Consider the following 25,608-nt stretch of genomic DNA (forward strand, 5'->3'; position numbering starts at 1 on the left):
AGGTGGGGCGCGAGAGCACGTGACCAGGATTGCGACATTTCTGGTCCAATCGAAAGCGTTTCGGAAAGCGCCTTTGCAGACCCGTTCGGGTACCTCCGGTTCGAGCATAGGCCGCTCCTCTTTTCGATCCACTGGTTTCTGCACTCCGGCGTTTGGATCTGAGGATCTGGTTTGGGGGAACTTTTTGTTGCGCGTCCCGCGAATCAAGTCAGGGTCACGGTCTGGAGTGATTGGCGCTTTTTATTTCTTGTTCTCCCTAATTAGAGTTTCATTTCTCTAATTTCAAGGCCTAGTGTTCTCTCCCCAAGACGCTCAAATCCGATTTCTGCTGGTGGAGACTCTGGATGCCCTAAAGGGCGTCTTGTTGTAAAAATGGTACTCTCAAAAAACAAAAACTGGTTTATCTGTATTTCAGGGGTTGAGGATTGGGGAAATAAGTAAAAATTTAAGGAGCCAAGTCTCCCATAGGACTACGATAGGTAACACCTCAAAAACGTACCCCTAGAAGATTTTATTTCAGTGTAATCATTTAGGTAAAAATCTCTCGCTCTGTTTATTCAAACCTTCTATCAGGAATCTAAAGCAATGATGCTGGGATAAGATTACCTACCGGGTGTGGTAGGTAATCAGTCGCCCCAGAGGAGTGTGACAAGCAAAGAGGCTTTAGAGAAACTCAATCTTAAGGCTGAAGTCCTTGAAATGAGAAGGGAGGGCTGACAGCTTCAGCTATATTCCAGGAACCTTGGCAGTGGGAAATCAAACTGCAAAAAGATAAAATGTCAGATGTGTCAAAACGATACAAAGGGATATTGCCCTCCACACATCCTATTATAGATACCTTGGTAAAAATAAGACGCCTCACCTGGGATCCTAGTCAGAAAATTTCACTAATTTCCTACAAATTACAAATCCTCAGCCCAGCAGAAATGAATTTGTTCTTAACTTAGAATACTCTCATAAAAGGAAGGGGGGGGACGGGATGCATAGCTAAAAGGACCGGACTTGCACGGACTTCTCTGCCAGAGCTGCAGAGTGATAGTTAATTGCTGATTCCCTTGCAGATGCTAGTTTCCTCCGGTGCTGCTGTCTTTGGTTCTTAAGAAGTAAAGTTGCTTCAGCTGTAGTTCTTTCCGTTACACTTAAAGATTCTTCTACCAACCCCAATCTTCCTTAGTCACAGCTGTCTAGATAAGTGACAGCTCCCCCGAGCACACCGTTGCTGGCGTCTCTGTGCCAGCAGACTTGGGAGAAAAGGCCAACAAGTAGAGAAATCCAGTAGCTTCAGTGAGCTAATTCTGGGGCTGGGGAGTGAGTTTATCACACTAAAGTAGAGGCACAGATCATGGCCTTCATCTACAAGATGGTGTCATCTGAATGTTTAATAGGAAGATGACAAAATAGGGACGTATTCGGTGGCAACGTTCCATCCTGACAGCTAGAATGGGATTTTTTCCATCAGTGTTGTGTGCCTATTTGATGGCCTGTGTCAATAGACCAGTAATGTGGGTGTGTGCATTTTATGGGTAACCGGGTCCAAATGATGCCTTAGCAAAAATTTACTTGTAAATGTTCATAAATTTGAAGAAATAATTGTTGCTTCTGATTGTTAGTCAGAATTGCTATTATGAGGTAACCCTGCTTGGATCTTACCACCCCCAAAAAAGTGACTAGCTCTGTATGAAATGAAACTATTTTACCAGTATATAAAGTCTTTTTATAAAGATTTTCCTGGAGATCAACCCATTTCGTAATTTCCATTTTGTGGTATAACCTGTTCTCCTTCAAGTTAGGGCTGATCAACAGATTAACACAAGTAGCTGCCTCGGGCCAAATTACCCAAGCCTTGTTTTCAAATCTTAGGCTCATTAGTACATGAAAAAGGAATGCAGTAGTAGAATGCTATTATTAAGCACCAGCTGCAGAGTATCATTGCTAGTACGAGGAACAGAGGCGAAATTTTCAGCAACTGAGAGAATGTCCCTTGTTCCAAAGCCTCTCTTTAAAATATAGAAGGAATAAACAATACTTGTGTTTTGAATCACCATGTCACACAAAATTGTTTCATTACCTAATACCTTCATCAAAAACTTTTAGTGTAGTTACACCATTTTCTTTAACCAAGGGGTAAAACGTTTTGAATTTTTTTTTAAGTTTACTTATTTTGAGAGAGAGAGCGCGCGTGTGCGCGCTCGCGCACAAGTGGGGGAGGGGCAGAGAGCGGGAGAGAGAAAATCCCATGCGGGGTTCGATCCCACCAACCAGGAAATCATGACCTGAGCCAAAATCAAAAGTTATGCATTTAACTAACTGAGCCACCCAGGCACCCCCGAATTTTTTAAAGAGGTACAACACACACACAATTTCAATAAAGTTTCTGTAGTTGAGATACACTCCAATATTTTCCACCTCTCAGGGAGCAGAGTTCCGTAATTAAAATACTTTTCCAATATTAAACTTTAAGTAATCACAAAAACATTACTTCACATGCTTGTGCCTTGACTTTATAAATAGACACATGCCAAAGCTGTCTACAAATGAAACATGTTAAAAATCACTTCTCACTGGATAACCCAGAGAGCAGAAAAAAATATTGGTTCAGGTTTGATTTACTCAAGGTAAACACGAATTAGGTTTGTATCATATTATCTTAAGGATTCTGAAAATAAACACTATACAGTATAAATGAAGGCTTTGGATTCATTTTTAAAAACTACTGGTGTATGACAGGTTTATAATAACATTAGTTAACTATGGATAGGTTACATCAACTGTCGGAAACAAAGTTATGACTTCAAATCAAAATACAAAACGGTACTGGCTCAATTTGCAACTCCAAAAGGAAAGTTAAAGGAACCCAGAATTTTTTCTGCTTCTTGGACAAAAGTGAATAAATAAGGCAGATGATGAGTTAAACTATTAAATTGTAATGTCTCACATGACATCCAAGTGTTTGAGAACTTTCGGGCTGTTTCTGTTTTTAAAAAGACATTCAAAGCCCCAGTGGAGGGTTCAAAAAGTGAATGTCATACACTGGAACTATTAACAAATCTTCCATTTATTTGAAGCAATTCAATTTCAAAAACTTTTAAGTTACAGCAGTCACAGAAGAAAAAAAAACAGGGAACAGTCAGAAACAAAATAATCAGGAGTGCTGCATTTTTTTGTTTTTAACACTGTCATGGCTTTATTCAAAACACAGTTGCACAAAAGTATTAACTTCAAAGTTTTTTAAGGACAGTTTTGAGGAATTTAACACACTATATACATACTGCCATACAAAGAGCATTAAAATAGGACCAAAAACTTCTACAAAATATAAAACCCACCCTTACTTATTTGCATGAAAATACCACCCACAAAGCTAAATAAGTCTTAAAAAAGTCATTTGGAGGCTCTAAATGTTGTTTTCAAACCAAAGAACTCTAATTTTGATTGCACAATAAGACGATTGATAAAGTCAGTATATAGATTTCATTTTAAAAATAAGTATTTTATAGTCTGGCATATACTCTGTGATGAGAATTCTTAGGGACTACAACAGGGCATTTCAAATGTTAAAAAGGAGTAAAATGTTAGCCTTTTGGAGATTCCAATCCCCCCCTCAAAACTTATTCCAAGAGTTTTATTTCAGTCACTTGTGCAACGTTTTTAGTTTACCCACAAATAACTTCGTAGTTTTTACTCTAAAACCCAAAGTCATACATTTGAAACTAAAAAAGAAGTTCTTTACTCAGTAATTTAAATGTGTCCCAGTAACTTCAATTAATTTGCTGAATGCTAACTTTACAAAAACTTACAGATATCCAAAACAAAGCAGAAAAACATTTAGATAGCCAAGAATTTCAAAAGCAATTGCCTTGACCGTGGAGCCTCCACAACAAAAAGGGGATGTACTTTTCTATTGTTACTATATTTAGTAGCCATATATAGAAACACACATTTGTCCTGAAATATTTTCGATTTTTAATGGACATCCACTTGAAAATAAATCTTAATCTTGAATACTGATTTAGTTTCAAATATGTTTCCAACTGCCCAGTATATTCCAATTAAAAGCTATATCCGGTAATACCTTAAAACTATAAGAATAATGAAAGGTTCTACTCAGAAAAATTAGAAATACTTTGCAGTGTGGTATCTAAATCGTTTGGGAAGCTAACTTGAAAATTTGACTTGAATGTCTCATTAATTATCAACAGGCAATAGTTCTGACTTTTGAGGAATATTAATTCTGCTTCTGAAAGCCTCCTCTACTTTTCTTTCTGCATCCTAATAATACGGTCTGTACATCTTGTCAATCAAAAATGATTTACAGTAAGCAGAATCTGTTGCATACAAATGTACTGGTAATAATATTCGTATCTCAGAAAATACTCAGTTTCTTTCACTTAGCTTGTTTAAAACTGAGACAGTCTGAAAAGGTGGTTGAGGTATAAAAGACTAAAAGTTTTCCTGGGTATCACATGAGTTTCCCAACTTTTTTTTGAGATAGAGGGAGAGGAGTGAAAAGAGAAATGAAAGTGATTATAAAGGAATTGCTGGGAGGAAAATAAAGAATGCACATTTAAAAACAAAATAACCAACCTACTAGTATGTTGTAATCTTCAGCCTGAAAAAGAAAGGGCTCACCTGCATGTCTCTGAACACATCTCTCTGAACTTCAAAAAGAAAATCGTATTAGTCACCTGACTTTAAAAGTTTTCAGAAGCCTCCACAAAAGCTATGAACTATATTGTTGAGTAGAACCTTTACTATTCTGCTCCTACTTTCCAAGCTACTCAAGTGACAAAAAAGCATCCAAATACCCTTAGCCAAAAAAAAAAAAAAAAAAAAAAAAAGTCATTGCCTTCAAACTAAAGATCTCTGGGTCACCTCTAAAAAAATAACCAACTTCTCATTCAAGAGACTTCATTTCATATTCCAGCTGATCGTGATTCCCATTAACTATAAATAACTTTAAAACCTTATGAATGAAATGCACCAAACTACGCCTGTGTAAAAGTGATCGTGTTTTAATTATGGGCTAAAAATAACTAATACAATGAGCTTGAATGAGAAAAATGAAGATTCTAAATAAATTGCTAGGGAATTTCACAACGGGGTCAATGAAAATGTTTTCTCTACATACAGTATGATCATTAACAGACTAGTAAATCTTATTTGGAATGATAAGGCAAAAATAGTAAAACCACACTTTTCCTATAAAAAGTTACAGGTTATTTTCCGTAGGGTTCACTATGGTACATGAAGAAACAAAGAAGATGTGATCACTCTATTGCACACCCAGGAACTTTAGGGAAATCTGGTCTTAGAATGATCTAGTCGTCTTCTTCATCTCCATCGTCTTCAGCATCTCGTTTCCTTTTTTCCCCTCGAAGACCTTCTTCTTCTGAAGGAAGAGTGAAAGAAAAATTGTGAAGTACTCAATTTTAACAAATGAGTACCTGTTAAATTACAAACTTTTGAATCTATCTTAGTGAAAACTTAATGGCATAAAAAAAATTACAGGTTTGGGGCGCCAGGGTGGCTCAGTTGGTTAAGCATCCGACTTCAGCTCAGGTCATGATCTCATGGTTAGTGGGTTCGAGCCCTGCGACGGGCTCTGTGCTGACAGCTCAGAGCCTGGGGCCTGGAGCCTGCTTTGGATTCAGCGTCTCCCTATCTCTCTGCTTCTCCCCTGTTCATGCTCTGTCTCTCTCTCTCAAAAAAAATAGACATTAAAAAAAATTTTTTTTTAATTATAGGTTTAAGTTTCCTCTCTGAAAATTTTTCAATTTTAGTGTATTGTAAAGGCTTAATAGACAGAAATCCATAAATAATGACGGCTTGCTGTGCACCCTTGTGGCCAAATCATGAAGTACAGATCAAGAAACTAGGGGCTTGTCATTACAAGAATTATTAGTGAATTTTTAAATTTATTTTGAAAGACCTAGGTAAAGAGGACTAGAGAGCATTATTTGAGAATTCCACTGCTCTTCTCTTGAAAGATAAGGCTTCACCCTCTTCGAAATGAAAGACCTAAGAAAGTAATAAATTAAGGCTCAAGGTTCCATGATCTCTTCATACCATTTTAAAAATAAATGTTAGAGTGGTGCCTGGGTGGCTCAGTCGGTTAAGTGTCCGACTTTGGCTCAGGTCATGATCTCACAGTTCGTGGGTTCTAGCCCCGCATAGGGCTCTGTGCTGACAGCTGAGCCTGGAGCCTGCTTTGGGATTCTCTGTCTCCCTCTCTGCTCTTCCCCTGCTCGTGCTCTGTCTCTCTCTGTCTCTCAAAAATAAATAAACGTTAAAAAAAATTTTTTTTTAATAAAAATAAATGTTAGAGGCTGGTTTTTTTGTTTGTTTTTTAATGAAATTATTGAATGCCCTGAGAACATTACTCTTTTAAAAAGGTTTTAGGGGTGCCTGGCTGGCTTGTTACAAGGAGCATAAGACTCTTGATCCCAACCAAGGTCATGAGTTCGAGCCCCACGTTGAGTGTAGAGATTACTTAAATCAATTTTAAAAGAAAAAGGTTTCATACTTCTCAAGGTGCTCTATGTTACCAAAATCAATTACAATTTGAATTATAGACTCATTTGTTAAAGTATATATGAATAATAGCTGTAACTTGAATGTTAGGATTTCTTTAATGGCTAATGTAACTCACCATCTTCTTCCTCTTCTTCCCCTTCTTCAACATAGTCATCATCATCTTCTTCATCCTTGAAAATCAAATATTCGATTTGAGAATAAAAAGCCATGACACATATTTTTCACTGTTTGGTAATAATACATTCCAACAAGAGCAAAAAACTATGGTCATTCTACATTCTGACAACCTGTGCCTAACTTACATAGGTGTTTTCTAGGAACCCAACTAAATCTAGATTCTTTATGAAAGTAATTTATGTTTTGGACCAGCACTGTTCAAAAGAACTTTCTGCAACAATGGAAATGTTCTGTATCTATGCTGTCCACATGTGGCTACTGAGCATTTAAAATGTGACCAGTACAGGGGTGCCTGGCTGGCTCAATCAGCAGAACATGCAACTTTTTTTTTTTAAAGTTTATTTATCCATTGAGAGAGAGAGAGAGGGAGAGGGGCGGGGGGGGGGGGGGGGGAGAGAGAGAGAGAGTGTGTGTGTGTGTGTGTGTGTGTGTATGTGTGTGTGCAAGTGGGATAGGGACAGAGAGAGGGGGAGAGAGAATCCCAAGCAGGCTCTGCACTGTCAGCATGGAGCCCAATGTGGGACTCAAACCCACAAACCGTGAGAGACCGTGACCTGAGCCGAAATCAAGAGTTGGACGCCTAACTGACTGAGCCACCCAGGCGCCCCAAAGTGTGCAACTCTTGATCTTGCAGTTGTGAGTTCGAGCCCCATGTTGGGTGTAGAGATTACTTAAAAATAAAAAAAAAAATCTTAAAAAATAAATTAAATAAATAAAAATAAAAAAATAAAATGTGACCAGTACAAACAAGGAACTAAATTTTTCATTTTATTTTAATTTAAATAACGAAATATGTCCAGTGGCTACTATAATGGACAGAGTACCTTTAGACTATTTCAAAGAAAGGTCTTCTATTTTATAGAGTGAGAAAGTAATTACCTGAATTCTTGCCCCAACATAGTAATATGCACTAAATATGTCACTTAATCTCTCTAGACCTCAGTTTTCCTTTTTTTTTTTTTAATGTTTATTTTTCAAAGAGACAGAGCATGAGTCGGGGAGGGGCAGACAGAAGGAGACACAGACTCTGAAGCAGACTCCAGGCTCTGAGCTGTCAGCACAGAGCCCGACGTGGGACTCGAACTCACAAACAGTGAGTTCATGACCTGAGCCGAAGTTGGACACTTAACCGACTAAGCCGCCTAGGTGCCCCTGGACCTCAGTTTCCTAATCAATAAAAGAAAGTATTCATCCAGAAAGATCTACAAGTTCCTTCTATATCTAAAAATCTACACATCAAAACAGCAAAAAAATCACACAAAAAAGTCACAAAACTTGATCTACAACTCTTGTGAAAGAGCTGTTCAGGATAGCTAAGATGTAAACATAGCCTTGAAACATCATAACTTTTTTTTTTTTTTACTTTAACCAATTGGGATACAAATCTCTAAAGTGCACTACCATTTTATGCTAACAAACCTTTCCCTTGCATAATCAGTCATCATTTTGACCATGAACATTATACTCATTAGTGTATGCTATTCCCTCAGAGCCTATTAATATATGTAGGATGGTTTTCTCCTTTTAAAAATGACCCTCACCTCTACTTTTAATTGTACTTTTTCCTAGTTTTCGTGCCTTCTCTTTTACAGTAGGTTACTATTTCAATTTTAATCTGCTATGGATTCAGAAAATAGATCAATAAGCTTATTAGAGATTTGAATATAAAAGAGAAAATAGGTTTAGAATAACAGCTGAAACACCGTCCTACAAAGAAAATGTCTTTGGTTACTTTATGTTGGCTATTCAGAGGCCTTTTACACTTACAGCCAAATAGTTGAGTTCTACTATATGTTTGAAAAAAATGAAACCAATCTAGGGTCTCCCCTCCAACCCCACAAAAGTTTACTGCTCCTTAAAAATATTTTAATTGGCAGGGCACGTGGGTGGCTCCATCGGTTAAGTGTCTGACTTCAGCTGAGTTCATAATTTCATGGTTCGTGGACTCGAGCCCCATATCAGGCTCTGTGCTAACAGTGCAGAGCCTGCTTTGGATTCTGTGTCTCCCTCTCTTTCTGCCCCTCTCCCACTCACTCTTTATCTCTTTCAAAAATAAACATAAAAGGAACACTTTAATTGGCAAATGTCAAGAATTGCTGGGTATTGAAGGAAAATTTGTACAACCCATCCCTTTCACAGTATCCATAGCCCCATTTGTGTCTAGAAATACTAAACAGAACTTAATTTCCCAGCACGTAGCTAGGATCCCCTGAGAAACTCAACTGCACAACACTCATATCAGAAATCAGTCTTATACAATCAATTCAAATACTGAAAAGCATTCTATACCAGAACATCATCAAGCTACAAGGAGCAGAAGAAATAGATGGGGTAGCCAATAGTATAAAAAGGAACCACAGTAAAAATCAGGAGAACCTAAAGCCTTAAACTAAAGAGGAAAAGAAAGGAAGAGAGAAGGGTAGAGGAGAGAGGGGACAGGAAGAGGAAGGAAAGGGAAAGAAATAAAAAGAAAGAAAAGCAAGGGACACATTTTAAACATCTCCTATCTGCAAATGATAAGTGAGGATATTTAAATATTTGCAATTTTTTAAAAAACAGTGGAGACACTAATCACATTTATTCCTTAATTTAGAAAAGCCCAAGTCTCAAAAGCTAATTACTTCTCTGGATTTTGCTTTAAACAAAATATGGTTCAACTAATTGATTCATGGAGTGGCTCAGTCAGTTAAGTATCTGACCTTTTTTTTTTTTTAATTAACATTTTATTTATTTTTCAGAGACAGAGTGTGAGTGGGGGAGGGGCAGAGAGCGAGGGAGACATAGAATCCCAAGCAGGCTCCAGGCTCTGAGCTGTCAGCACAGAGCCCAGCAGGGGTTGGAACCCACCAACTGTGAGATCATGACCTGAGCTGAAGCTGGGTGCTAAACCAACTGAGCCACCCAGATGTGCCAAGTATCTGATTCTTGATTTTGGCTCAGGTCATGATCTCACAGTTTGTGAGTTCGAACCCCACATCAGGCTCCGTGCTGTCAGTGCAGAGCCTGCTTGGGATTCTCTTTCTTTCTCTCTCTCCCTCAAAAATAAATAAATAAACTTTAAAAAGTTGATTCATGTTTTTAAGCCTTTTTTATTTTTTATTATTTTTTTAATGTTTATTGAGAGAGAGAGAGGGAGCAGGGGAGGGGCAGAGAGAGGAGAGAGAGAGAATCCCAAGCAGGTTCTGTGCTGTCAGCACAGAGCCCAGGGTGGGGCTCAATCTCACTAACCTTGTGAGATCATGACCTGAGCCAAAATCAAGAGTCAGACGCTTAACCAACTGAGCCACCCAGGCATCTCTAAGCCTTTTTTTTAAATTGAAGTAGACTTGACACACCATGTTACATTAGTTTCAGGTGTACAACATGGTGATTCAGCAAGTCTATATCTTATGTTACACTCACCACAAGTATAGCTATCATCTAAGCCTTTAGTTTTTAATGTCATCTATTAGATGATACCCCTCAATAAAGACTCAGCTTTCATCAGTGACTTGTTCAGTAGAAACCATGATCTATTCCCAATTAATGGGAAATAACATGTTTCCTCATTGTACTATGACAGTACAGGGGCACCACAATTCCCAATTCTTCTACAGCCCCTATCCCCATTTTTAACGAAATGTCCTACAGATACATCAAGACCTTCTTTATCCATATTAATTCCTTACCTCTAAAGAGCAGATGAAATAAAAATATTACTCAAACCATGCAGGTACTACACTGACTTAACATCGTGGGAATTACCTCAGAGATTTTTGCTCTATACTGGACTGTGTCACTTTTAACATTTTCCAATATTCAGTGGAATGATAAACACAAACATCAGCAGTCAGTTGAAAATCATTTTAATGTTTATTTCTTTTGGGAGACAGTGCGTGGCTCCACGCCACCAGAGCCCGACAGAGGGCTTAAACTCACGAACCACAAGATTATGACTTGAGCCGAAACCAAGACTCAGACGCTTAACACACTGAGCCGCCAAGGCGCCCCAGTTGAAAGTCATTTTTAGGGGCAGGTGCCTGGATGGCTCAGTCAGTTGAGCATCCGACTTCAGCTCAGGTCATGATCTCGCAGTTTGTGAGTTCAAGCCCCTCATCAGGCTCTGTGCTGACAGCGTGAATCCTAGAATATGCTTCAGAATCTGTGTCTCCCTCTCTCTTCCCCTCCTCTGCTTGCCTCTGTCTCCATCTCAAAAATAAATAAACATTATGGGGTGACTGGGTGGCTCAAATTGGTTAAGCATCTGACTTTGGCTCAGGTCATGATCTCCCGGTTCGGGAGTTTAAGCCCCACATCAGGCTCTGTGCTGACAGCTCACAGACTAGAGCCTGCTTCGCATTCTGCGTCTCCCTCTCTCTGCGCCTCCGCCCACCCCCCTCAAAAATAAATAAACGTTAAAAATTTTGGGGTAAAAAATGAATAAATAAATAAATAAATAAATAAACATTAAAAAAAACTTTTTAAGGTTTTAAACTACTTAATACTAGGGGTGCCTGGATGGCTCAATTGGTTACACATCTGACTTTTGATTTTGGCTCAGGTTGTGATCTCATGGTTCATGAATGAAATCAAGCCCCAGGACAGACTCTGAGTGGGTAGTACAGAGTCTACTTGAGATTCTCTCTCTCCCTCTCTACACTCCTCCCCCTCCTTATAAATAAATAAATAAATAATAAGATTATATCAGAGAAAAATTATCATCAGTGATATTACCTATCTAATCAATGTAAAGGTCATTAGGAAAACAAATAATGCTAACAATTCCTAGTCTAAATCAAGAGATATTATTTTTAATAATAAAAAACTTTGAATTATTAACATAAAATAATAATTTAACAACATTAGGAGAAAATAATAATTCCCAGGGGCTGAAGATCATTTGTTCAAGTCAACTGACGTTTTCTGTGAGCTTACTATGTTCCTGTCAACGCACTAGATGCTGAGATACAAAGATAAATGGCCCTTCCCTCAAGGAGCTCACCCTCGAGTAGACAGTGGCCAAATAAACAAGTTTTTACAAAAGTGTCTATAGGCAATAAAGCCTAATCAAGGTTCAAAGGTAACACAGGAAGGAGTAGTTATTTATGAAAACTTACAGAAAGCTTCAATAATGAAGCAACTCCAAAACAGTTTTTAAAGAGTCTGCAATGCATGATTTGCATAGTAGTCACAGGAGTATATATACATAAGTGGCTTGGTCATGGACTTGTACATAAAATCAGTGTACTTTACAAGCTTTACTATACTTATGTTTACCTCAGTAAGAACAGAAAATAAAGTTCACCAGAGAGCATGGGTAGAAAGTCACTACAGATAGAATACACAATGTAGCTACAGTCAGAAAGGCAAGAAATAGCTCGGTGTGACAATTTAATTTGGTACTGAGGGAGAAGAGGCTAGAGGAGGAAGCAGGGGCTAATAATGATGGGCCTTGTATGTCTTGGTGGCAACAGGGAAACAAAGTGATTCATGCAGCCTGGTGACATGATCTCATTTGCATTCAGAGTACCCAAGCACATACTGTGGATGATACACCTTTGTGGTGACACTGTATTCAGAGAGACCATTTGGAAAGCTACTACAAAACCATTAGCAAGACATAATTAGGGGAAAGGAAAGTCTTCTTGAGTGCCTACGATGTGCCGGGGACTAGATACTTTAAGTGTATTATCCTGTCAGTTCCTTAAAATAATCCTAAGAGGTTGGTATAATCTCCGTTTTATAAATGCAGAAGCTGAGGCTCAGAAACTTTTGTAAAATGTTCGCCGTCCCACACCACTGAGGGCTGAGCGGTTTTGAACGATGGCTGGGTGGTAAAATTAATGGAGGTTTGCGATTATCTGGATACACTGGGAGCAGACGGACAGTGGGAAAAAGGACAGGCAGACAGATACATGCAGACCCACAAGTCAGGAACAGCTTTCAGCTTTCCACTCAACTTCCTACTTTAGGACTTGACCTTAGGCCTAAATGGCTTTCAGTGCAGGTAAAAAGTGCCTATTCACCTGGATTTCTTCTTTCATTAAGTAGGAGAGGCCCACTTCCTCTTCTCCCTCTCCCAGTTCTGAGCCTGCCTCCTCCTCCTCCTCCTCCTCTTCCTCCTCCTCCTCGTCCTCCTCCTCCTCCTCATAGCCTTCTGGTGGACCAGCTTCATCTTCCTCTTCGTCTTCGTCATCTTCATCTCCGTCTTTAAAAATATTTTGAAAGATGAACAAATGGCTGGGAAAAATGTTTCTTGCTAGTATGTCGATCCTATTTTCCCTTGTCCCAATCACCTCAAACTCTTAAGTGGATGAAAGTATCCCAGGGTGATTTTCTTTTTTTTAAGATTTCCCTTTTGTAACATCCTCCTTTACTATTTGAGAAACATGGCTTCTAAATACTGAACTGTTTCCAACATATAGATTGTCATCGAAACGTTGCATGCACCAGGGGCGCCTGGGGGGCTCAGTCCATTAAGCGTCCCACTTCAGCTCAGGTCATGATCTCGCAGTTTGTGAGTTGGAGCCCCACGTTGGGCTCTGTGCTGACAGCTCAGAGCTTTGGAGCCTCCTTCGGATGCTGTGTCTCTTTGTCTCTCTATCCCTTCCCCACTCTCACTCTGTTTCTCTCTCTCAAAAATAAGTAAACATTAAAAAAAAATTCTTTAATAAAAAATGAAATGTTACATGCACTAAACTTTATTTTATTTTGTGGACACTTCAAAGCCCTTTTATCTATCATTCCATTCCATCATTTTCTAACATTGTTTATCCTTCAAATTTCTTTTTAGAGTAACTTTTTTTTTAAATATTTATTTTTGAGAGAGAGGGAGTGCAAGTGGGGGAGGGGTGTGGAGGTGGGGGACAAAGGATCCCAAGCAAGCTCCCTGCTGACAGCAGAGAGCCTGATGTGGAACTCAAACCCAGGAACCTCGAGATCATGACCTGAGTTAAAGTCAGACGCTTAACCAACTGAGCCACCCAGGCACCCCATTACAGAAAAAAACTTTTATGGGGTCTTTTATTTGAGCAGGTCATGATCTCAAGGTTCATGAGAGGGGGAGCCCCGGGCTGTGCTCTGCGGCTGACCCCACAAAGCCTGCTCCAGATTCTCTCTGCCCCTCCCCCACTTGCGCTCTCTGATGCACTCTCTCTCAAAATAAATAAACTTAAAAAAAAAAAAAAAACTTTTCAACCAAGAATAATAAACAGTATTCCATAACTAACAAGATCCATTCCATCATCTGTTAGTCACCCATTTATCCAAACATGTATATTCAGTATCTAATTTCAGAACATTTTCATCACCCCCCTCAAAAAAACCCGTACACATTTACAGTCACTCCCCAGTCTCCTCTCCCCCAGCCCTGGTGACCACTACTCCACCTTCTATGAATATGCCTATTCTGGACATGCCATACAAATGAAGTCATACAAAATGTGGCCTTTTGTGTCTGGCTTTTTTCACTTCATAGAATGTTCTCAAAGGTACAGCATTTATCAGTGCCTCATTCATTCTCATGACAGAATAATATTTCATTGTATGGACATATCACATTTTGTTTATCCATCAGTTGATAGGCCATTTGGATTGTTTCCATTTCTTGGCTATTATGGATAACACGCAAGGAATGGTTCCTTTTTTTAAAAAAAAAAAAAAGGTACTATTTTAAAAGTTACCACTTTTACTAGGTGGTGGTTACACAGTTTATACAGATATAAAATTTTCACAGAGCTTGGTACTACAATAACCATTAAATTCCCCAAGCTACCAGAAATCTTAAAGAAGAAACACAGGATTAGGGCTTTGGGTTTTTAAATTTTTCTTCTTACTAATCTCTTTTTTTCCCCCCAACACCTAAATATCCAGGCCCAATCTAAATTGCACGGCTAGACTGGAGGCTGTATTTATAGGCATTAAGACTGATTACCCTCATCGTCCTCTTCTTCTGAGTCCGGTGCCTCGTTATCATCCTGGTCAAATCCATCTAGGTAAGTGATTTGCTGCAGCAGTTCAAAAATACTTTCTCTGTAATCCTCCAGGTTTGTGATCTCACAGTTAAACAAGTCAAGGCTTTTCAAATTTTTAAGATTTTGCTGGAAAAGTAAAAAGTTAAAGCTTACATTTCAAGATTTTAAATACTATATTACTTCTTTGTAATTCATGAACCAGAAAACACATATTTGAAATCAGAATGATTTTTGGATCTTTCTCATTTTACGATGAAGGGTTATTGTATCAATTCTCTTAATGAGGCCCCAGGATGCAAGTATCACGAGGGAAGGGGCTTTATTCTATTCACCACTGTAACTGCAGCACCTGATTAGTGCCTTACTATGGTAGCCACTTAATAGATTCTGTTGACAAAATATGTGCATAAATAGACAATAACAACATTGTGGTTAGCTTAAATCTAGTCAAGCTTATTGTCAACAATTTTTACCTCCTCCCAAGCTTTTCTTTAAATCAGAGCAGCAGGGGCCCCTGAGTGGCTCAGTCAGTTAAGCATCCACCTTCAGCTCAGGTCATGATCTCAAGGTTCGTGGGTTCAGGCCCCACACAGGGTTCTGTGCTGACAACTCAGAACCTGGAGCCTGCTTCAGAGTCTGTGTCTCCCTCGTTCTCTGTCCCTCCCCTGCTCATGCTTGGTCTCCCTCTCTCTCTCTCTCAAAAATGAATAAACATTTAAAAAAATCTTTAAAAGAAGTAAAAGCAGTAACCATCTAGATCAAAACATGTTAAGAAATTCAGAAGTTTCAAAGAGTGAAATATAAATCAATAATGAAATATAAATCAATAAAACAGAAGCAAATCTCAGAAAATCAACCAAAAAAGAGAAAGTCCAGAGACTTTCCACTTACCAGAGCTTCTACTGTACTGAGATCTTTGATTTTGTTTCCACTCAGATTGAGGTAGGTAAGATTTGGACATTTCTCTGCCAGGACTTCCAAGCCTCCCGAAATTATATTGTCACTGAGTTCCAACTAAATATTCAACATGGAGAGAAAACAAACCATGGTGAAGGCTTAGGGCAGATCAGATTTTCAAAATATATCCATGTGAAGAAAAACAACTGTCATTCTCTCTAGCTTCAAGAAACTGTCACAAATTATTAATTTCCAAATTCCCACCTACAAATGCCAAATAATATATTAGAACCCCTACAGAGTAAGCTTATAACCCTAGTTTGGCTCCAGTCGTGTTATAGTTGGATCTTTATGTTTCAGAGAAAAATATTTGGTAGATATTAAATCCAAATTCATGTCATAAAGCAATTTCATTATTAAATGTAAATTTCTAAAAGCATTAATAGAGCTGATTCCAAAATCCTACATAACCCTTTTTCTTATCTGTAGAAGTTTGGAAACTTCTAATTAGAAGGCAGAATGGTTGTTTCACTTGGCCAAAACCTGGGCCTCAAAATTATGATGATTTCAAGCTTAATGCCAACTTACCTTTCGAAGTTTATTTAAGCTGGGCAGCCGGGCCAGTGAACTTAGTTCCACATTAGCCATACTCAGAAACTCTAGTTTTTTAAAAGTATCATTCAGGCCCTCAATTTCCCCATTGACACATAGGCAATTATCAAGGACTAATTCTGTCACCTGTAAGACAGAAAATGAATGAGTCTTTGCAATCTGTTTAGCAAAAGATCTGAGTCTTGACACACTGGAAACATGAAGATAAAACCATCAGTCCTGGGGCGCCTGGGTGGCTCAGTCAGTTAAGCATCAGACTTTGGCTCAGGTCATGATCTCGTGGTTTGTGGGTTTGAGCCCCACCTTGGGCTCTGTGCTGACAGCTCAGAGCCTGCTTGGGATTCTCTCTCTTCTTCTCTCACTGCCTCTCCCCCACTCCTGCTTTCTCTCTCACAAAATAAATAAACTTTAAAAAAAGAATACATACATCAATCCCCTTACCCAGATCCTTTTCATTCTCTCCTCCCCCACCAAAACCTGAAATACAATCTAAAGTCATCATTATAAGTTAACCTTTTAAATTTAAACTTAGACCAATTAGTTCAACGCCTGTTGAAATCACTGATGCAGGGGAAAAAAACTTTGAAAAAGGTCCCATGTGAAACGTGCTTCTGCCCCTGATGAGAAGGACTCTCAACATGAGAGCATATACTTTACAGTGAGGTGATGCCTGGGCTACTGGTAAAGGATTCCAGGGAGCTGCCCTAAAGCATAAGGGAGAAGAAAGGAAACTATTTTATTCATGTTTCCAGTTTAAATTCCTTGATCTTTGGTTGATAAATGCCACCGTAACCCACCGTAACTCCAAATACCTTATTACCCTTCGTGAAGAAATGTTAGAAAGCTCATGCTGAGAAAGCTGGCTTTCAGAGGGGCCTAACAATGTCACCCAGAACGATACATCCTTGACAAAATGTTATTTCTCTGTAACACCCTCCTAGCATTTTTGTTTCTCCCACAGTGGGGGAGGGGGAGGGGCTGCATCCTCTATTAGGTCACAGTTGGAGAACAAAACTTGCTGCTGTGTGGACCTGGAAGGACTTAATCTTAAGGGGGAGACAGGAGACTCTGGCAGTCTATTCCCAATGCAAAAATATGTTTGAGGTATTTTGAGGGCTAAAAATTAGCAACGAGGAATGCCACGTTCTCTAGTTGAGTATGACTTTGACAATTATTTTAGAGACCAGAGAAGGTATATGATCTGTTTAGAGGTAAGGAAGCCAAGGCCCAAAGGGTAAGAATGACTTGGCTAAGGTCACACAGCAATTTGTATGACAGAGCCGTGCCTCACTCTAAATCTTCTGACTCCTGGTCCAGCTGAGCGGGAGGAGAGAGAGCCACAAGATTTGGTGTCAGAAAGCCAGTTCTTCCACTTAAGTAACTTCACTGCCCCCGAGGGGACTCCATTTGCTAATTTGGGTTCTAGAACAATACAATCCACCTTACAAGTCCCTCCAAGGAGAAAGGTAAAAAACAAACACAAACAGGTTTTGTAAACAGTAAAGAGCTATACAAATACAAGAGACCGTTATTACACCACAGGGGAGGAAGGAGAGACTGCAAAAAAGCAACATCCGGCACTCCCCAAAACTAGCAAGGAAATTACTACGGACAGGGTAGGTAAATGAAAGGGGGGTATGGAGGAGCAAATTCACTTTTCCAAACTAAGACATACAAAAGCATACTAAATGTGTGCTTCTGTAAGGCAGCTTTTTTTTTTTCCTGAAGCCCCCAAAGAGTAGGCCCTAGAAAACTCCCATCTCTCTCTGGGGTGATAGCAGCGACTGTTTCCTCCTCCCCGCCCTTTGCCAATTTCAGAGAAAAAGGGACTTAAAACACACACACACACACACACACACACACACACACACACACACACACACACACACACATTAAGACCTTGGGTTCCCATTCTGCACGCCACCACAGCCCACCGAACAGAGCCCACTCCTCCCCTGTGCTGGTGTGCGCAGGCACCACCCCCACCCACCCCTGCAGAAAACAACTGTATCCTCATGTTCCACCTCTCGTGTTTATTTCAGAGGGCCGCAATTAACAAGACTCGACGCTTTCCTCGGCGTTCTGGAGTGAGCGGTTCCTCACGGACCACGGGCCCCGCTCTCGCGACCCGCAGCTCCGACCCACGGGAAACCCCAGACGGGGCGGGGACTCCTCGAGGGAACAGGGGGTCGCCTCCCAGCCCGCGTGCCCGGCACCTCCGCCCCGGGCGGAGAGGGCTGGGTGCAGCCGAGGAAGCGCCTTCAAACAGGAGGCGGAAACGCCTCCCGCCCGACCCCCGAAAAGTTGGCCGCGACCCGCCTCACGTGGCCCCTCCCAACCCCGTCTCTTTAACTGAGGCGACGGCAGCAAGAGCGCATCATTTAGTTTCGCCGAGCCCAGCTTTAACGCACAAAACTACTACGGCCCATTTGTTGAGTTCTGTGAAACCTTCTCCCGGGATCAAATTCGGAGTGACGGCCACTACGACACGACACGCCGAGTAGCATTACACCGCGGGGAGACCGAGGGGATTACGCCTCGCGTCCCCTCCCCACCTCCGGTCTCGGCGACGACTCCCAAAACTTACCCGCGGCCGCGGAACCGACCGCTGACCCAGATTCCGCCCGGCGGCGGGCGGCGCGCGCCGCTTCCCGGGGGAGTGGGTGCAGCCGGCGGCAGACGGTACGCGGACTCCGCCAGGGACCCCAGCCCGCGCCCGGCGCGACGTCAGACACCCAAGGGCCTCGAGGCCGCGGGCATCCCCCGAAAAAAAGAAAAAAAGAGTTGGCAGCGTTGCAGAAAAGTTGGACTAACTTCTCAGGCGACGATGGCTGCAGCGGGGGCAAGTGGGACCGGTGGGTCGCCCCCACGCCACCGGCCCCCAGGAGGAGGAGGAGGAGGGGACGAGGCGGCGGAGCGGCCCCCAACACTCCGCTTCCTGCCCCCACCAGGACAGGACTCCCGACTCGAAGAGGGCTGAAGGAGGCTAAGCCCCCGGGTACACACAAAAACGCCCCTAGAAACTTAAACCTTCGCCATTTTTAAGTAGAAGATTTTAATGATTTAACACTTAAAATTAAATATTTCCCCCAAACCGTAACCTCAGGGTTACGGGGTTAACTCAATACCCCTCCTCAGACACCCACCCGGATCCCTACAAAGCCGATCTTCCCAATACAGGTCCGGTGGGGAAGGGGAGGGGGCTGAGTCATCTCACCTCCTCCGGGGCTCTGTTCCTTAACTCCAGGTTAATCCTCTTCTTCATCTCCATGTCCTCCTCCTGCTCTTCTGCGGCTACTCCCTTCCCTTACCCTTTCCTGCCTTTCCCACTACCCCCAACCCTTAATTTTAAAAGATTTGTAAATGAATGAAAAGAAAAGCAAATATAAACGCCCACCACCACCAGATAGGTGTGGGGAAGAAAGAAGAGAATAGCAAATGGAGTCCAAGGAGTTGGGACTCTAACTCGACTGCCCCCACCTCCTTGTCCACACACTCGCGCGCACTCACACGCACACACACACGCGCGCGCACACACACATACACACACACATACACACACACACACACACCCGCAGTTCCTTCCCCTTCAATGGCTGCTCTGAGACTGAGCCTCCATGACACGGCACCGCCAACCCCCTGGCCTACACTCCACCCACCTCCCGAATGTATTGGTCAAGTCTTCAGCATCGCACTGTTTCATTGGACTGCACAAATGTCCGTCAGTCTTCAGGGTGGACCTGAACCAGAAGTACTGTGTCTATTGGCTACGACCAAGCGCGCAGTTAACTCCGATAGGTCCAGGAGGGTGTTCGTCCTGGGGAAATGATTTTGAATCCCTGTAGCCCCCCTCCTTTTCTTTGTGTGGTTGGCGCGCTTTCCCTAGGCGTTCGGACGGTTTTGATGCCCGCTGGATTTGTTTGGGTTTTTTTGTTTTTAGTGTGAAAGGGAGGGAGAAAGCATCTTACGTGCCCAGGTTGCAGGACTGATAATTTGGTACACAGCACGCACGAGCTCTTGGCCTTTTTAAAGCACCTTGCAGCCAAGGTGCGCCGCAACGTGCACATGATCTAAAAAGCGTGCCTTCATGGTACTGCCCTACTGGAGACAGTCTTCTGGTGCAGAACCAGAGCCGGGATAAAGATAGTATTTTAACTTCCACCCTGAAGGACTGAACGATTTTGAAAGAAGTTGGGTGAAGTATGTAAGTTAGGCACCTTTAAACAAAACTACCCTGAAGGAATTGTTACTGGGGTAATTGTTGCTGTAATAAACAGTAAGTCCTTGAAGGAAAAACAGTGCTGGACTAATGAAAATCAGACGTCGATTCGCATAGAAATGGTACCCCAATGCCTCTCCTTTCTAATTTCCCCTCGGTTGGTTTCAATGGATATCTGTAGGTAAAATGTGCCTTTAAAAGTCTGAATGCGAGTATAAACCAGCGGGATGAGTTTTGTTTGTTTGTTTGTTTGTTTGTTAATTTTGTCTTGAGCAGTCTAACTTTTCTCAGTTCTTGCTTAAATGTTGTCCTTCTCATTCCCTTACACCATTCTCAGGATAAACACCCAAAGAAATTCCAGATGATTTGGAGAAGAAAGTGGATGAATTAGTCCCAATTCCTCTCAGCGGAGTGCTTGTTGGTTATTTTTTCAGTTTCTCGGGTTAGAGACCTTTAAGGGTTTCAAACAAACTCCTCACCACTTTGCCACCACCTCTGCTTCTCCCACGCAGAGACACACCGCTCCTCAATTAGGCTTACATTTTAAATGTAAATATTTAGTATTTTGCATGTTAAGTGCTTTAAGGGGAAAGAAAATAGTGATTATCTTCTTGATAAGTGTTTCCTTTGAAATCTTGAAAAGGAAATTTTGTGAAGACGAAAACAGGGAAAGGGAGAGCTTTTGGTATAAATGACTTGGGGCGTGGGGCAGTCAATTCAGCGTTAGTTAAGCTTGTTTTGTTTTCACACAGGCTAAAGGAAGCCAGGATGATACGAAAACAACCAAATGGATTGAGGAACAGTTAAAGGAAGAGTTTTAAAAGAGGTGGGGGGGGGGGGCAGGAGTGGTGGAACAAAAGGGCTAAAAAGAAACCTGAAAGTACATTTTAGTACTAGCTTGAGTAGAAGACCTATGGTTGGTCTCATCCCACCAGCCACAGTAGGGTTTGGAACTCTGGAATGGCATCCCAAAGAGTTCAGGGAAGGCGATTCAGATCTAGGAGCCATACACATATGAATAATAGTTGAGACTATGAGAAAAAAATAATAAGATGCCCACAGAAAATATATTTAAGAGGAAGGCTATCCGGCATAGGGGAGCAAAATATGATTGAGGGGAAGGAGAGAGGGACCGTCTACCAAAATAATCAAAGAAACTAAGGAACAGGCAGAAAAGAATGAGTTGAGGGGCACCTGGGTGGCTCAGTCAGTTGAGCCCCCGACTTCCACTCAGGTCATGATCTCATGGTCCGTGGGTTTGAGCCCCCTGTCGGGCTCTGTGCTGACAGCTCAGAGTCTGGAGCCTGCTTTGGATTCTGTGTCACCCTCTCTCTCTGCTCTTCCCCCACTTGCACTTTGTCTCTCTCTGTCTCTCAAAAATAAACATTAAAAAAAAAATGAGGTTGAATTTGAGGGCAGGCGATATATGGAAGCCAAAGCGTTTCAAAGAAGAGATGATTATTGAGGTTAAATGGTAGGACTTTTATATCAGAACACAGAATGGGAGAGCATGTTGGAAATAATCAATGTGGGGAAAGGCCATGAATTCGTTTTGCCATTGGATAATAGCTTCAGAAAATACACTGTAGTAAGCATAGACAGGGATCCACCAAAGTGAGCCTTCCCTTCCCCCCCACCATCCCATAATTCCCATCCACCTGTCATCTCTCATGTGCCTTACCTCACCTCTTTCTAGTCTTAATCAAGAAGCCAGGATAAGAAACTGGGCGAAGAAAGAGTCTCCAGAGGATTGGTGCACAGAAGGAAAGGTGTCAGGAAGAGGTCGGATGAAGAACATTACCAGGCTAGTAGATGGGTATATGGAGCTAAATGAAGGATGACAAAATAAAATAGGGTCAGGAGAAAAGCCAAACTCATGAACTAGGACACGTTTTAAGCTGAAGTAATACGGCAGAGTTTATTTTAAATGGCAGGATGAAAAATGAGGTTAAGTTATCAGAAGGTGGAGGAAAGCAAAGGAGCAAGGAATTGAATGAATGAGAGGGTGGTTGGGACCACTCCTCTAATCCACCAATAAGATGTACACATCAGGATATTATTTAGCTCAACATGCCTTTAATGTTCAAAAACTAAACTCACCTTCTGCTGCGGAATATCTTCTGTTGCCCCTCTAGATCCACTCTTCACCCTTCTCCACCCTGCTCTGTAACTCAAAACCCACAGAGTCCTGTGACTTCCTGAGTTTGGTGCATGGGAGAGGGCACTGGCAGAAGATCGGAAGTCTGGAGGACTGTGAGATTGGAGTATTTATTCCTCAACTTCCTTGGTGGCAGGTTATAAGAGAGCTGAGTCTATTTACCAAAACCTACAGATCCTGTTAGAACTGTGGTGACCACCGTGATGTACCATCCAGATTTTCCTTCAGATACTACACTTGATCTTAGCCAAAAGGCCGAGAAGCGATTAGTTTCCCTCAGGAATGAGCGACTTATTCCCCCTGAATCTTGAGTAAATAAAGCATGGTTGTTCTTTTAAACTATTCAGTTTTGAGGTGATTTGTTACAGTGGATAACTAAGCAAGGGTATATACCCAAGGTCCTGTGCTTAGTAAATGTGAAGATGAATCTCAAATCCAATTCCTGTGATCAAAATTAAGATATTTTTCCAAAGGTGGCCATTATAATCCTGTTTACTTTTTTTAATATTTATTTTATATTTGAGAGGAGGGGGAGAGGCAGAGAGAGGGAGACAGAGGATCCGAAGCGGGCTTGAATGCGGGAGCCCAAATTCACGGACAGTGAGATCGTGACCTGAGCCAGTCAGACACTTAACCAACTGAGCCACCAGGCACACCTGTAATCCTGTTTAATTCTCAGATGCACAAAATGTTCTTCTCCCTGAAATATCATTCTTACTCCCTACTGATGCCCAGAATGCTACAAATAGATATTCGATATTATGACCCCTGTTGAGATACAAAAACTCAAGGAGAACTAATAAATAAACTTGATTATTCTATTAAAACTTAGTTGAAGATATTTATTAGATTTTTTTAAAGAGAAGGGTTTGATTGGCACCATGAATATTATAAAATAATTGAACTACCCTGCATTTTCCAGGTGTTTTCCAATTCCATTCTTTCTTTAATTCGGGATCCTTTTCACCTTAGGGGTTGCTAGTAAACACTGAAGTGGGAAGCATACACATTGTTGTGGTAAAATTTTTATTACTGTTGTGTGAAAACCAAATTTGGTGGAATATCTGCAAAAATTTTTAATTCATGGCCGAGATTTTCCAGTCTGAGTCACCTCTTTATATGTTAACATTGTGCAACCTGGTTTTAACATTAGCCAAAGTCAAACAAAATTAGAAGAGTAAGTCTCCCAAATAAATCCATATTGCAATGGGAAATACAAATGATTGAGAGACTGTAACCTAGGAATTATTGCATCATTGCATTCTCCCAGTAGCACAAATAATAAATAGTTTTCTTTTTTTAATTTTTTTTTGCATTTATTTATTTTTGAGAAACAGAGTGAGACAAAGCATGAGCGGGGGAGGGGCAGAGAGAGAAGGAGACACAGAATCTGAAGCAGGCTCCAGGCTCTGAGCAAGCGGTAAGCAGTAAGCCTGATGCAGGGCTCGAACCCACAAACTGTGAGATCATGACCTGAGCCGAAGTCAGATGCTCAATTGGGGACCCAATAGTTTTCTTAAAAGAAAAGAAAGTCAGGGGCGCCTGGGTGGCGCAGTCGGTTAAGCGGCCGACTTCAGCCAGGTCACGATCTCGCGGTCTGTGAGTTCGAGCCCCGCGTCAGGCTCTGGGCTGATGGCTCAGAGCCTGGAGCCTGTTTCCAATTCTGTGTCTCCCTCTCTCTCTGCCCCTCCCCCGTTCATGCTGTCTCTCTCTGTCCCAAAAATAAATAAACGTTGAAAAAAAAAAAAAAAAGTCAGATGCTCAATTGAGGACCCAATAGTTTTCTTAAAAGAAATTTGTAACCTTGGTAGCGAAATTACTTTCTGGGGCCCCTGGGTGGCTCAGTCGGTTGAGCAGCCGAATTCGGCTCAGGTCATGATCTCATGGTTAGTGGGTTTGAGCCCTGCGTTGGGCTCTGTGCTGACAGCTCAGAGCCTGGAGCCTGCTTCGGATTCTTTTGTTTCCCTCTCTCTCTGCCTCTCCCCTGCTCATGCTCTCTCTCTGTCTCAAAAATAAATATAAACATTAAAAAGCTTTTTAAAATTACTTTCAAAAGACTAACTTAAACTTCTGGTTAAAAGGAAGATAATTTAGGGGCGCCTGGGAGGCTCAGTTGGTTGGGTACCTGACTTCAGCTCAGGTCATGATCGCACAGTTTGTGAGTTCAAACCCCACGTCAGGTTCTGTACTAACAGCTTGGAGCCTGCTTCTGATTCTCTGTGTGTGTGTCTCTCTCTCTGCCCCTCCCCTGCTCACACTCTGTCTCTCAAAAATAAACATTAAAAAAAAAAAAAGGAAAAAGAAAAAAAAGGAAGATAATTTAATATACATATTTACTTCCATTTCTTCTCAAACCTTACTAAAATAACTTTAAAAGAATAAGATCTAAACCCAAATTTGTAACTCTGTGTGGTGATGGATGTTAACTAGACATACAATGAGCATTTCACCATATATACAAATATCCAACCATTATGCTGGGAACCTAAAATTACTATAATGTTACATGTCAATTATATAGCTCAATAAAAATAAATTTTAAAGACCTAAACCCAAAAGGACAGAGATTGAGCAAAGAGAAGAGAGCTGATGAGAGAGCTCAACAAAATCTTAGCATCTGCAAAGTGATGTACCATTTATTTCAGAAATGCTTCCTTACTCCTGATGTCTGACCTCTTGTGAAAAAAGCTTGGTTAGTATAACTGGGCCTCTCTCAGCCCTTTGTTCATCCAACCTAAGTGGAGTGTTCCACTCTGCTCCTTGCTCTTGGGAGAGGGAGCCTGTTCATCAAAGCACATAATTCTGCTTGGTTTGTCCATACCAAAGTCCACCTCAGTCTAGACTGCCTGGTTCTGGGCACAGTTAGCAGCAGGCCCATTAACTCTCATCCTAAAAAGTACATCTCCTATCTGGCCTCCATCACTTAGTAATACAAGTGATATGTTTGCCTCCACATCTGCCTGTTGCTTTATTTCTCAACTTGTTCAGGACCACTCCACCAAGAAGGAATGCCATTATTGGGATCCCCTCCACCAAGAAGGAATGCCATTATTGGGATC

At 41.3% G+C, this 25,608-nt stretch overlaps 1 protein-coding gene, 1 long non-coding RNA gene and 1 other non-coding gene across 5 annotated transcripts; 1 reads left to right on the plus strand and 2 right to left on the minus strand.

Annotated features, from left to right (window-relative positions):
* Positions 1-242: 242 nt before the first annotated feature.
* Positions 243-14,764, plus strand: LOC123379056. Its single transcript, XR_006583018.1, has 2 exons — positions 243-375; positions 14,563-14,764. It is a non-coding gene; the product is annotated as an uncharacterized LOC123379056 (long non-coding RNA).
* ANP32E (acidic nuclear phosphoprotein 32 family member E) lies at positions 3,157-19,827 on the minus strand. 3 transcript variants are annotated; one of them, XM_011285116.4, is made up of 7 exons: positions 19,390-19,813; positions 16,149-16,298; positions 15,555-15,677; positions 14,624-14,789; positions 12,717-12,898; positions 6,650-6,704; positions 3,157-5,389 (listed from the first exon to the last, which is right to left on the minus strand). In XM_011285116.4, the coding sequence occupies exons 1-7, from the start codon at positions 19,441-19,443 to the stop codon at positions 5,319-5,321; spliced, it is 801 nt and encodes a 266-aa protein (XP_011283418.3). In that variant the 5' UTR covers positions 19,444-19,813; the 3' UTR covers positions 3,157-5,318. The 3 variants fall into 3 exon arrangements, 2 of the variants coding, with proteins under 2 accessions (XP_011283418.3, XP_023114878.2); XR_002161279.3 differs by lacking the exon at positions 12,717-12,898 and having other exon boundaries at positions 19,390-19,810; XM_023259110.2 differs by lacking the exons at positions 3,157-5,389; positions 6,650-6,704; positions 14,624-14,789 and having other exon boundaries at positions 12,734-12,898; positions 19,390-19,827.
* A 2,794-nt stretch (positions 19,828-22,621) lies between these two features.
* LOC111561984 lies at positions 22,622-22,816 on the minus strand. Its single transcript, XR_002745065.1, has one exon. It is a non-coding gene; the product is annotated as a U2 spliceosomal RNA (small nuclear RNA).
* Positions 22,817-25,608: the final 2,792 nt, after the last annotated feature.

The sequence above is a fragment of the Felis catus genome, chromosome C1, assembly GCF_018350175.1.
Source record: "Felis catus isolate Fca126 chromosome C1, F.catus_Fca126_mat1.0, whole genome shotgun sequence".
In the NCBI taxonomy this organism is placed as follows: domain Eukaryota; kingdom Metazoa; phylum Chordata; class Mammalia; order Carnivora; family Felidae; genus Felis; species Felis catus.

Coding starts and splice junctions, on each gene's coding strand:
- ANP32E (XM_011285116.4), bottom strand. CDS start 19,443: ATGGAGATGAAGAAGAGGATTAACCTGGAGTTAAGGAACAGAGCCCCG. Junction 16,299..19,389: donor GGAACAGAGCCCCGGAGGAG/GTGAGATGACTC, acceptor TCTGTCTTACAG/GTGACAGAATTAGTCCTTGA. Junction 5,390..6,649: donor GGAAGAAGAGGAAGAAGATG/GTGAGTTACATT, acceptor CTCTTCCTTCAG/AAGAAGAAGGTCTTCGAGGG.